General features: G+C 30.3%; 1 protein-coding gene across 1 annotated transcript; it reads right to left on the bottom strand.

The window, feature by feature from the left end:
• Nucleotides 1–712: 712 nt before the first annotated feature.
• Nucleotides 713–12303, bottom strand: LOC105256816 (fatty acid synthase-like). The gene is made up of 20 exons (XM_025407540.1): nucleotides 12270–12303; nucleotides 11645–11842; nucleotides 11171–11421; nucleotides 10832–11063; nucleotides 10340–10758; nucleotides 9685–9978; nucleotides 8994–9198; nucleotides 8746–8906; nucleotides 8277–8594; nucleotides 7652–8151; nucleotides 7055–7356; nucleotides 6558–6959; nucleotides 5082–6097; nucleotides 4472–4713; nucleotides 3681–4374; nucleotides 2738–3569; nucleotides 2186–2652; nucleotides 1819–2073; nucleotides 1187–1438; nucleotides 713–1097 (listed from the first exon to the last, which is right to left on the bottom strand). The coding sequence occupies exons 2-20, from the start codon at nucleotides 11808–11810 to the stop codon at nucleotides 984–986; spliced, it is 7122 nt and encodes a 2373-aa protein (XP_025263325.1). The 5' UTR covers nucleotides 11811–11842; nucleotides 12270–12303; the 3' UTR covers nucleotides 713–983.
• Nucleotides 12304–13557: the final 1254 nt, after the last annotated feature.

Raw genomic sequence — 13557 nt, 5'->3', positions numbered from 1 at the left:
TCTCACCTCTTATTAATTATATTCTATAATTAATTATATTCTTTAATGATATTCTATTCGTATAAAAAATTTAACACGATATCTCAAAATATACTCTAATTAAAGCGTGCACGAACATTTTTAAAAATTTAAAATTTCATGAAAAATAAACCTTTTAATTGATTCTCACCAAATTTAATACCAATCGTTTTTTAATAATATTCTATTGACTTAAAATTAAAAAAAAATTAGTATGATATTACAAAATTTGCTGAAGTTAGAGTATAAACAAACATTTTTTGAAGAATAGAAACTGTCTAAAAATCTAAAATATATATATGTATAAACATATTATTAAATTTAAATTTAAATTTAAAAAAATAATAGTAAATAAATGAAAAATAAAAATGGTAATATTTTACCAAAATTGTATTGTTTTACTGTATGCCGAAATGCAGTATTCAAACAATTTTTAATTTATAAACGGTTGAGTAATATTACATACATACAGTCATATATTTTAGACGTTTTTTTTAAATGTATTTTTTTCAACATTTTAAAACATTCTGAACACTGGCATCGAAAATTAGAAAAAAATTTTTTCTACAAAAACAAAATTTTCTTTATAAGGAAGCAAGGTTGGAAAATTTAAATAATTTTAGACTTTTAAATAATTTTATCACTTAAATTCTTAATAAAATTATATAATTATAAAGTTAAATATTTTATGGCATTTTATTGGTAATAAGTTGTTCGAACATACATAAAAATCGACACAGAACAATATATTAAAATACCTCATAGTTGATTACAATCAATCGATTGATTTTTAATACATATTTAATACATATTGTTTATTGTAAACTTTTTGTGTATGTTCGACCAATATATTATCAATAAAATGATATTTTTATTGACAAAATGTCACCAAATATTTCATCCGAATATGTCCTTAATTGCCCGTAGACGATTGTCTAAAAATCTCTTATTTTAATATCAGTGAATTATTTAATATAATCATAGTGTTTCTCATTAATCATAGCTGCCACTTTCTCGTTTCTCAAGATCGTCAAATGATTACCCTCGATGTCATGTACCTCCACTTTGTTTTGAGTAATCTTAAATATTATATATATTTCGTTAAACGAAAAGTTTGTTAAATTTAATTTATTAAATATACATTTGAACAAAACTTTCTCCGAAATACCTTGTGCAGACCATAATCCTCTTCATTCATATGTACATATGACAATGTAGCTTTTAGCAACATTATGGGTGATTTAATACGCGGTAATGTAGAAGGATTATATTGTCGAGCAATGATTAAATGTTTATACACCGTTGTACAGAACGTGTTCAGATTTATGGGTGAAAGTAATGTATTTATTGCTAAAAAATGTTTGGCAAAAATATTAAAGCGCTCCTCCCAAGTTTTATATTTCTTCAATTCCTGTAGAACCTGTCGGATTTATATATTCTGTTATAAATGATTTTTCAAACCTTTTCTAGGTTTTTAACCTTTTTTGGTTTAATGTCAAATCTAACTTAACGTTATTTTTTGTTTTGGCTAGTACTATATCGAGTTTAATTTGACATAATTATTTATGACTATTTACAATAAGAGAAAATAGATGAATTGTACGTGAACTTGCTGAAAGGAAATATTAGAAATAATTCGAGTCGCAAAAAATTAGATTTTTAATTTTGATTGTTTTCAAATGATTATTGATTAAATGAAAAAAATGTAAGAATCATAAGATGTTTAAAATATAAGATTGATATAGGAATAATATTTGTAACTAGAAATTATTTTTGTGTATATAAAAAAGCAGATTTTACCTTTTCACTGGATCCTGCTTTATACATTTCCATAATAGTAATTAAAACATCATTTTGAAGTTCTATGTCGCTGGAATTTGATACATAATGTTTGTACATCATTTGCACTTGATCCGGAGCGCCATCGATAAGTACAAGTCGTCCTTTAAAATTCATAGTTTCCAATTTTCTTGTTAATTCAATTGCGATGATAGATCCGAAAGAATATCCTACCATTACAAAATTTCTTCTATCTTTCAATCTTGAGGATATGTGCTATAAAAATATTTTTAAAATAATTCGGCAAATTTTGTCTATCTTACAATATTAAATTTTAATAAAAAACAATTTTTCAATCAAAGAAACACAAAAATTACAATTGCGATACCTCGAGAAGATAGTCAACCGTCTCCGATAGTGTGTTCATAGTGTTAATATTGTTTGTGTTACATTGCAAGGATGTCATCGAAAATTTAACGTTTGATGCCAAGTGATGAAATACAGTTACACAGCCATCGATTCCCGGTATAAGAAATACTTGGATCGTATCTTCTTCTTTTTTAAAGATATCTAAACAAACTTTCGTCATAAAATCTTTGTCTTCCACAATGCCGAATAAGTTCGCAATATTTTGTTTTCTATCGATTGAATTTTCAATTTGCGTATTCTTATAATCAGTGTTTGCATTGGAAATCTCATTAAGTTTTGCGAAAGTAAGATTCCGTATTTCTTGCATAGTAAAAAAGATATCACATTCTCGTTCCAAGATTTGCTTAATTTCCACAACCATCATAGAATCCATTCCAAGCTCAGATAAAGATGTATTTTGGCTTATCTTTTTCATGTCCTTTACATCTGTAAATATAAAATATTAGATTTACTATATCTTATGCGAGAAATAGTTTAATACATATGAAATAGTATGCAAGCGAATACTTACTTAAAAGATTAGCAACAGTTTCAATCATATTGTAAAATCTGGAAGATTTTATTTTTCTCTCGGCTACAATCATGCTACTTACGACTGGTCGGTTTTGAAGTAAAAATGTATCGAGTTCGTTAAGGCAGCTAGATATCTTTTGTTGCAAAGTACCGCCGATAACGAGTTCCTTATTCTCTTCTTGCATATCAGCGACAAGACCTACGTCACCTATAGCTCCCCACTGAATCGCCAGTCCAGGTAATCCATCCTTCGCCCTTTTCTCACACACTCTCTCCATGACGGAATTAGCCATGCCATAATTAGTTTGTCCAGTGTTTCCTCTACCGCAAGAAACGGAAGAGAACACTACAAACTGCCGTAGTTTAGGACAGATTTTTCTAGACAGCTTGTCCAACATTTGCGTTGCCCAGGCCTTCGATTTGAAGGATTCCGTAAAGGTATTGATGGTTTGATTTTCCAAAATGTTGTCCTTCAGCACTACGGCCAGGTTGAATATCGCATCCACCGGTGCTATCTTTTCCGCAGTTCGCAAAAGGTTTTCGCAATCATCACGGTTGGCCGTATCGATATTTTTCATAATAATCACATTTACACCGTAAGATCTCCATAATTGAAGTTTCATGCGCTGATAACCATTTTTTATCCCAGTTCGCGAAATCAGCACGACGTTTTTAGCGCCTCGTAGTATTAGCCAATCGGTTAACTCCAAACCGAATCCACCTAGACCTCCTAATATAATATAGCTTCTATTACTGAGACAATAGTAACAACGATGTGCAACAACCAGTTCGTTCAAAGATTGATCTTCCTCCTGAATCTTTAAAATTATCTAAAAATATATATTTATATATTACAGAGACGTCGAGAGTAATATTATAATATTTCAAATTGTTGTAATACCGTTTATAAATATTGTAAAATAGTTATATTATTAACATACCTTTCCTATATGTTTCCCACTTGACATGTATCTGAAAGCCGCTTCAATTTCTGATTTTGGAAAAACTTTCACCTGAAGTGGTTTAATGATCAAATTTTTCAAACCGTTAGCCATCATTTTGGATACTAGAGACTTATGCTTGTGATAACCCAGAAATATATTTTCTAATAGAATTCCATGAAAACTAATACCTTTTTGAAACATGATCATATCTAAAGGATTGTTAGAAACAAGATCGAATTTGCCGATCTCCAGGAAACGACCATTTCGTGCTAGACAACGAACGGATGCAATTAGTTTTTCTTCTGACAACGAATTTAACACGATATCCACGCCATAACCGTTTGTTTGCAACATTATCATTTGTTCGAAACTGGTGTCTCGAGAATTTCCAATATACTTATCCGTAATAGTCGGAAACGTTCTCTTAATAAATTCTCGCTTTTCAGTTGTACCTACGGTAGTAAACACCTCGCATCCCTCGTTAAGAGCTAGGTGAATAGCTGCTTGTCCAATGCCTCCAGTACCGGAATGTATAAGTATTTTATCGCCTTTCTTCATCTTCCCATAAATATATAAAGCGAAGTAACACGTGCTATAAACGCATGGGATTGTAGCAGCATCTTCAAATGTCCATGTATCAGGTATGTTCCAACATAAATCTTTGTCTTTCACAACGATGTTTGCTATACATCTAGAAAGAGCGAAAATATTAATTAATTGATGATATAATTGATCAATTGATCAATGATATTTTATATAATAATTGCTTGAATAATAATAATATTTACTTGTTATCACGAAGTCCCATTACGCGACGTCCATTGGTATCGAATCCTACATATTCCAATCCAAGAGATATACTTTGAAATCGTTCTTGCGACATTGCGGTCGGCAATGAATTTAATTTCGCAGTAGCTAACATTACATCTCTGAAATTGATAGACGAATAAACTATACGTATCAAATCTTCGACCCGAGAATCAGATATTTCATTTTCCATCCAACAAAATGTACTTAGATCACCACGAACCTATAAAATATAAGAAAATATTTTAGTATATGTGACATACTATATGTAAAGTAAAATTTTAAATATCAAATTTCTACATTACAGAAAACAAAAATATAATTATTATTAGATAAACTTGCGTAAAAGGAGATCCCGCTCGTATCTTGACTTTCTTCGTTAATAACTTTTTTAATAAACAACGACCGACGACTAAAACCTTTTGACTGTTACTCAGGAGGATGACCTTGACAACATATGTCAAGATCAAAGTAATCCGAGCATGGTCCCCTTTTATGCAGATTTACCTATTATTGCGCATGTATACATATAGAAAGTACTTATATACTATTAAAAAAACTTTGCAAATCTTCGCAAAAATATGTATATACCATTTGACAAACATAAGCGGAAGATACAAGTTGGGCTTCTGGACGCGGTAATTGTAAATGCCTGTAAGATCCCCAGATTTTATTAGAGCGCAAAACATTAATAGTCATGTCTTTTTGTAATTGTTGCATATAAAAGGGATTTTGTAAAGAGAATTTAGGAGCGTTCTGATCTTGAATAAGTACACCTCTAACAAATTCGCCGCCTAACTCTTTCCTCAAACAGTTAACGAAGCCTAGCAAACCGCACTCAAAGTCTTTTTCTCCAACAATTATGATTCTACTGTCTTTAACAAGTTGATTCTCATCATTCAAAAGTAATTTTAGTTTTTGGAGCCAATTAAAATTGTTATTATCTATATAGACAACAGTCGTCCTTTTTATCTCAACTTTTTTCTTCAAAAGTATAATTACTTCCGTATCAGTGCGCTTTTCAAGAATAATATTTAATTCGTATTGTTGCAAATATTTTTCATAGTTAATTATGTTGTACTTTTCGCGTGTCAACAGATATCCACCTTCTCTTATGAGTGGTAAAAGTTTTTCTAACGAGATTTGTTTCGTCAAAAGATTGAATCCAACAGCTATTAACACTTTATCATCTAAAGATGCATTTAAATCTGCGATTGTAACATTTTGTGGCAATTCTTCTGAACTGAAACGACTCGATGATGTTAATAAAGTGACATTTGCCTGTATGTGTAGTGGCATATCATTAAAAGCTTTAATTAACAGCGGAGATGATAATTCTTCCAATGTTACATTATCGATATCTTCAACTAATTCAATGGCTTTTATTTTAATGTTCTGATGATCTTCCAACGCAAGCTGCACCGATATTTGGATCGTTTCGCCTAAAGAAATCTTCGCACGATCATGATGAGCTACAAATATGTGTTCTTCAATAACGGGATCCTGGATTAATTTCCGGCGAGAACTCATAGTAGCTTTAACACCTCGAATCTCTATTCCGCCAGATATAATCGTGTCTATTTCTTTGTATATTCGTATTGATAATTCTATAATGAGACAATTCAATCAACTATTTTATTACACAAAGATTCCATTATATTAGTAATAATGTAGTAGATATAATGTAGTAATAACAATATGGTAGATAAAAAAGAATCATGTTTTCAATGGATCATTGGAGGTAATAATCGACCAAAACTAGCCAGAAATTTTATGTTTATTGTTTACAACGTTTCGACCATGTGGTTGTGATCCTTATCAAGTAAATACTGGAAATATATTAAATAATTAGATCTAATTATTATATTTCCAGTATTTACTTGATAAGGATCACAACCACATGGTCGAAACGTTGTAAACAATAAACATAAAATTTCTGGCTAGTTTTGGTCGATTATTACCTCGAACGATCTTTCGGATAATTGACTAGCTATATTAAGATAATTTATATTATTAATGTTTTCAATATTTGATTTTAATTTTTTTTCTAATTGACTATGAACATACGTTTATTATCTTCTGTTATATCCCGCAGCTTTAATGAGTGAAGCGCAGGATCGATCACTAATTTTTGAATACTTGTAGGAACATATAAGTTCTTAGTATCATATCCAAGAATATGCAGTTGTAGCATAGTATCCATAAACGTCACCCAATTATTTGTCCAAGCAATATGTCCTTTGTTGCATGAAAGAGATGCGCTTTTTAATCCACGGAACCAGCCACTATACTGATAACCACGTAATTTTAATTCTTTGTAAATGTCTCGAGCAGTTATATGTTCTTCCTCATTATCATTCTTCGGCAATAGGTTGTTTGGAATCATTTCTTGTTCTGGATTCGATATAGTATGTACTATACCTGTTACTACAACGCTATCTCCTTCAATAATTTCAAATTTTCCGCCTTCTGTAATATTTTATATTTTTGATATTACACATAATTATGAAATCGTATAATTTTAACGTTACTATTCAAGAATAATGTAAGAATGATGTAAATACCTTTTTGTATTGTAATTGTCAATTTTACAATGTTATTTGATAAATGAGTAGCACGAATAAAGCTTATATCTCGAAATATTATCGGCATAGTTGTATATATTTTTCCTTCCATCATGCCGATAGTTTCCCAAACAAGCGCAAGATATCCTGTCGCTGGTAGTAAATTTCTTCCATCGATTACATGACCACTCATATAATTGTAGTCCTCATTACTGAGATTGATTTCGATGTGTCTTTCATTGGATTGTATAGACCTCTGCGATTGATGAGTTGCCACAAACCAATCTTCAGAATGATCCCACCTATAAAGAATAATGTTTTCAATATTTGATTTTAATGTATTTTAATGCATATAATTTGGCATCAAAATCTTATTTGTTACAGGGTGCCCAAGAAAGGAGAAAGGGAGGGAGGAAAGGAGAAAAGGAGGGAGGAAAGGAGCAAGAGAGCGAAAGAATAAGGAAGGGAGATAGCGAAAGAAGGCAGAATCGAGGGAGCGATCGAACAAGGGAGGATCGAGGGAGCAATCGAACAAGGGAGGGAGAGAGGCTTGGGAAGAAAAAGAGAAGAATCTTTCTTGACATTGTATGTATGTACCTGATAGATGGAGCGATCATAGGAGTTCCTCGACTAACTGGAAATTTCACTGGTGGATATAAGTTAACGATCTGCGGCTGTAAGCCACAATTGTAAAGTTTTCCAATTCCTCGCATAGTTACATTGGTGACATTTTCAGTGCGCTGAGTCAATACGATATTCGTCACTTCTGGATGTAAGGATTCTTTCAAAATATGTTGTAGGATACTATCCGGTGCAATTTCGATAGTCACGGCGTTAATTGGGATTAACTTCGTTGCTTGTTTAAAGAGAACAGTATTTAATATACTATGCGTATGATAGTTTGCTGAAGATAATTTTGTTGCCGTATTGGACCACTCGATGCAAGGTACAGAAGTACTGATCCATCTTGGACTTCGCTTTTTCGGTTGTGGTATTACTTTGTTCAAATTAAATAAAAGTTGAGTTTCCACGGGTGTGAGGTAATGACTGTGATATGGTACATCGCAAGAGATTTCTTTCACGTTAATATTATTAATCTGGCAAAATGAAATTAATTAATGTAAGCAAATATAAAGCAAATTAAAATAAACTCTTAAAGTTGTTTTTATAAGAAGACAAGTCAAAAATCAATCTAATTAAAAATTGAATTGATAAATAATACCTGTAATTTTTTAATAAATTCTTTTATGGATCTTATGGGTCCAGTTACAATATTACTGTTTTCGCTATTGTGACACACTATTTCAATATTTGCTGGACATATATTTTTGAGGGATTCATAATTAAGATTCACAACTGCCATGGAGCTGTGAATCACATTTTCTTCGATACAGGCTAAACCAATAAAATATGCCGATAAAATAGTTTGTTCAATAGTTAGACATTTATCCGCATATGCACAACCAAGTTCACCAGCCGAATGACTAATCATGTAATCTGCATTAATTTCTAAAGATGTTAGAAGATCTACCAATCCAATCTACAAAGTTATAAAATAATATTGAAATATAATATAAATATAATAATAGAAAATATAAAATATAATATTAAAATATCTTTGAAGGCAGTTTCTAATGACTCACTTCATGTATACAATTTTCATATAAATTTATACATTTATAATATTTTACCTGAATGGCAACGATGCCGATAAATGTGTGTAAACTGCTTTGGCATTCTTTTCCGTCTTGCTTTAACAAAATGTCCATAATATTTATATCATATGATTTTAAAGTAGCGTCACATATTTTTATAGCATTTGCAAAGGAGTCAAATTTTAATAAATCTTGACCTGATAAAGTTATAATTTAGATGTTATATCATTTCATGATTTAAGCGTGCTATTATATATTAAATATAGAATATTTTATATATATACCCATTTTTGGCCACTGCGCGCCCAAGGCAGAGAATATAAACCAAATAGGTCTTTTTAAATTCCCATTATTTTGGATTTCCTTTATTGAATTTTGTTGCAAATTGTTCAATATAATATATCCTCTCCATGGATGATCCTCTATATTATATGCATATATATCGTGTAATAAACGAATATATTCGACATCTGTCGAATGGTTAGCAACCTACAAGACAAACAATTTTTTAAAATCTTATATACTAGACATACACTGCTCTCAACAAAATTAAAAGATTATTTAAAATCAACGCATGAAGAAAAGATCACATACAAATTCACATATCTTTATGAAAAAATATTCGTAGAGCGATATTAAAATTTTATGATGCATTTAAAATTGTTATGAAGAAAAATATTTTCCTCACACGTCATTATGGTTTAAATTTATTTTTCAATTTTGCAAGTTTACTGTAAAGAAATGTTGCCTGTAGTAAAATCTTTGTTGTGAAACGTGTGTTGAATCAGTGAAAAGTTAAAGTTTTCAGCTTTAAAATGCTCTCTTTTATTGTTCTTATATTGTTCTATGACTATTTTTGTCAAAGATACGTTGAAATTTGCCCCCTTTTTATGATTTTAAATCATCTTTTAATTTTGTTGAATAGTACATTTTCTAATTATTGTAAATAATGTTGCTTTTGAAATATCTACTAACATCATTTAGAAACGAATTTACTGATTCTTCGGTGCGTCCAGACAATATCACAAGTCTTGACAAACCATTGTCCGGTGTTGCGTTGTTAACTTTCTGTTTGGTATTCCATTCTAATAACATATGAGCATTGGATCCCCCAAATCCAAAAGAATTAATGCCGATGTATCCATTCTTAAGTGGTATTGCTTCTGTAACCACTTGTATGGCTCCATTTACAAGAGCATCTATATCATCTCGTGGTGATGTATAATTGATGTTTGGTGGAATAAAACCGGTTTCGAATGCTATTATTATCTTAAAAAATTATTGAAATTAATTAGATAAAAATACGTATTTTGTTATGTGTTTTTATTTAAATTATCCGAATAATGTCATTTTAATTGCAAACCTCTCACCTTAATTTGTGAAAGGATTAATATTTTTAAAACATTTTAATGTGTATAAGTGAAAATTTTAAATTATGTGTATAAAAATCAATCGTCACAGATAGATAAACATTAAATTTCGAGATTCTTTTGCTCGCAATGCAGGAATAGTAAAAGGATCTTTTTATTATATAGGAGATAAAACCATTTATCATGTACGCGGAATTTACTGTATATTATTTTCTTTTAGAAACATGAAAATATCGTTGGATAAATTATTTTCAGTCTACCTTAGCGATCTGAGTGAAACCACTGGCAGGTTCAGCGTGACCAAGATTGGATTTTACAGAGCCGATCATCAACGGAGTTTTTCTATTCTTACATAAAACAGTATAGATAGCATTGACTTCTTCACGATCGCCAGCTCTAGTACCGGTACCATGTGCTTCTATGTAATCTAGACAAGATGGTAATATATCGCATTCCTTGTACACCTCTGTCAATAAAATGCTTTGCATATATGTCGATGGGAACGTTATTCCTTCTTCCTTGTAACCATCGCTATTAATTTTAATATGTTTACATGTAGCATAAATTCTTTTAGCATTTTTTGCCTTCTGAAGATATAGCACAGACAAGGTTTCACTACGCGAATATCCGCTAGCAGCAATATCAAAAGGTTTGCAGCAACCATCGGGTGACAAAGCACCTAAAATAAAATATGTATTTTCCCATACACATACAAAATCTGACGAGATATTGATTAATTTTAGCAAAAATACCAAGATGAAAGAATTGCAGATTTACGGTGGGATGTATGCATAATTGTGAGGTTCCAATTATGGCATCTTCGCATCGACCTGACATGATATCACGATAACCAAGAGCTATGGCATAAACAGAGGAGCTGCATGCCGTATCGACTATATAAGATGGCCCTTTCAAATCCAAAATATATGAAAGCATATTTGCTACTATAGATTTGTTACATCCCACAATGCCTAGACCGTCTACCTAATCATAGGAAGTAAGCAACGACAAATTTTTACATGTGAATAATGAATTCGATAACTCTTTATATCAATTTTTTTCCTCTATATTTAATAGTCAACTTTCTTTACCTGAAGATTCTCATACACAAATCTCTCTTGCGATTCCAGAAAACTTGTTCCTATGATCACGGCTGTATTTTTTCCTCGCAATTGTTTTGGATTGATCCCAGCATCGACAATTGCTTCATAAGTATGTTCCAATAATATTCTCGTCATAGGATCGAGCGTGTGTGCTTGCTTGAAGCATACGTTAAAAAAATCAGCATCAAATTTTTCTATATTATTAATTGTTCCCATCCGTTGTGGTAAATCTGGATGCTCTAACGAATTATGACTTCATAAAGATATGTGTTATAATACATTTATATAATACAATTTCTATATTTCTATATTTTATAGTATATTTTTAATGCTATATATTTAATGTTATATTTTTCAAAATTTTAATTAAAAACATATTCTTATAATATTTTGTAATTATTGAAAATGAGAAGACATATTTCATGTTAACCAATCACGAGTAGGATTATAAATTTTAATTACCCATTTTCCATCGGCCATGATCTGTTCTAAGAAGATCAACTTTATTGAATAGATTTTCTTGTAAAAGATTCATATTATTTGAATCTGGAAATCTACCAGCGATACCTGAAATAACGATTTCATCGCCAGAATCAATATTAATGCATGGTCTGTATGTTTCTTCCATCACAATAAACAATTATTTTCATCTATGTTAATCTGGAATAATAAATGGAGTATATATACACATACATACATACATATATATATATATATATATATATATATATATATATATTATTACGTTCGAGACGAGGACTTCAAGATATATCGAATACGCGCACTAAAGAGAACGACTGTTGCGGATCGTGTTAAAAGAACACTTTTAGAGAACACACAGGAACTTTAATTTTCTGCGAAACATACACAGAACATACACGAACAACAGATTAATAACATAATGGATTAATAACGTAACAATGGCTCGTATATGAAAATCGGATAGCTTGATAACTATCTTTCGACTCAGCTGTTCTTTCCTTTTTAACAACCAGTTGTTCATCGTTTGTAATGCCGACTTGACGATCACGAACATCAGGAACGTAACAATATATAAAATGTTGTCAAGAAAAAATTTGATATTTACAATATAATGCGTTATAGTTTACTCTACAGATGAGAAGTAATGAAATAATAGAGCGTTAAACTGTTACCTATATAAGTAGATTTTTCTTACTAATTATGTTGATTCTTGCGACTGTATAATTAATAATGTATCACATCTTGCATTTTTAATTTGCTTTATAATTTTGTAACTCGAGGTATTTTTAGTTGAACTTATGCATATGTCATTCAATATAACATTCATATAATACGAGATAATTTGTAATAATTGTGATCAACACAGGATATAAATATTTTTTGAGATATGAGAAATATACTGTTTAAAATAAATAATAATAAAATAAATAGTATTTTTAATATTTTTTGATATTAAAATTACTAGAATTATGAAATTTGCTTACTGATTTTCTATTTATAATATTAAATTATTTATTGTTTTATTAAAAAATTTTAATCAAATAATAAATTTGATACGATTCTTCAATATAAAAGTATGAGTATCTTCTTTTTAATGCAATTTTATTATAAAAAATTAATTCAAATAGATAAAATTAATCGTAGATATTAATAAAATTAATTGTAATTAATGTATACATTAAAAATTGTATATATTAATTAAACGTATAACGTTTATGTTTATTTATTCACTTTTGTATTAAGCTTTTCATTCTTTTGTTAATTTTTTTTTTGAAAAAAAGATAAGGAAAATATATATACGTACATACATATGTAAATTTATAGCAAAGAGAATTAAAAAAATATAAAATGTATATACGTACATACATGTGTAGATTTATAGCTAACAATAAAAGAATTATTTTTATACATAAAAAAATGTATGTGAAAAAGATTTAAAAAATATCATTGGAGGGGGAGACATTCGGGTGTACTTTTGCGACTATTTAACCTTTCTTGTATAATATATTGATTAAACGCTTATAATATAAACATATAATACAGGGTGTCAGGAAATATTTAGCAGTACCCAAGTGTGAAGGTAAATTGGCTCAAAATAAGAAGGAAAGTCTTCTACTGTTTTGCGATATTCGCAATAATTAACGAAAAATTAATTAAAGAAGACCGGCCAATGCGCGTGGTTAGAAGTGCATGGTGGTGAAGGCGAAGCAGTGATTAAGGAAGGGAGGAGCGATGAGTGTATAGGCGCGTGACGAAGGCTCTTCCTTTCCCCAATCATCGCTTCGCCACGCACCGCCATTATGTTACGGTGAGATCGCCGATCCCGAGGAGGTAGCGTGCAAGCTTTGGCCGATACGATAATTGGATTTAGAGGTTCTTAAAGCGATATCCGA

The sequence above is a fragment of the Camponotus floridanus genome, unplaced genomic scaffold (assembly GCF_003227725.1).
Source record: "Camponotus floridanus strain SB8 unplaced genomic scaffold, Cflo_v7.5 scaffold18, whole genome shotgun sequence".
In the NCBI taxonomy this organism is placed as follows: domain Eukaryota; kingdom Metazoa; phylum Arthropoda; class Insecta; order Hymenoptera; family Formicidae; genus Camponotus; species Camponotus floridanus.
This window is presented reverse-complemented; position numbering and strand designations above follow the sequence as displayed.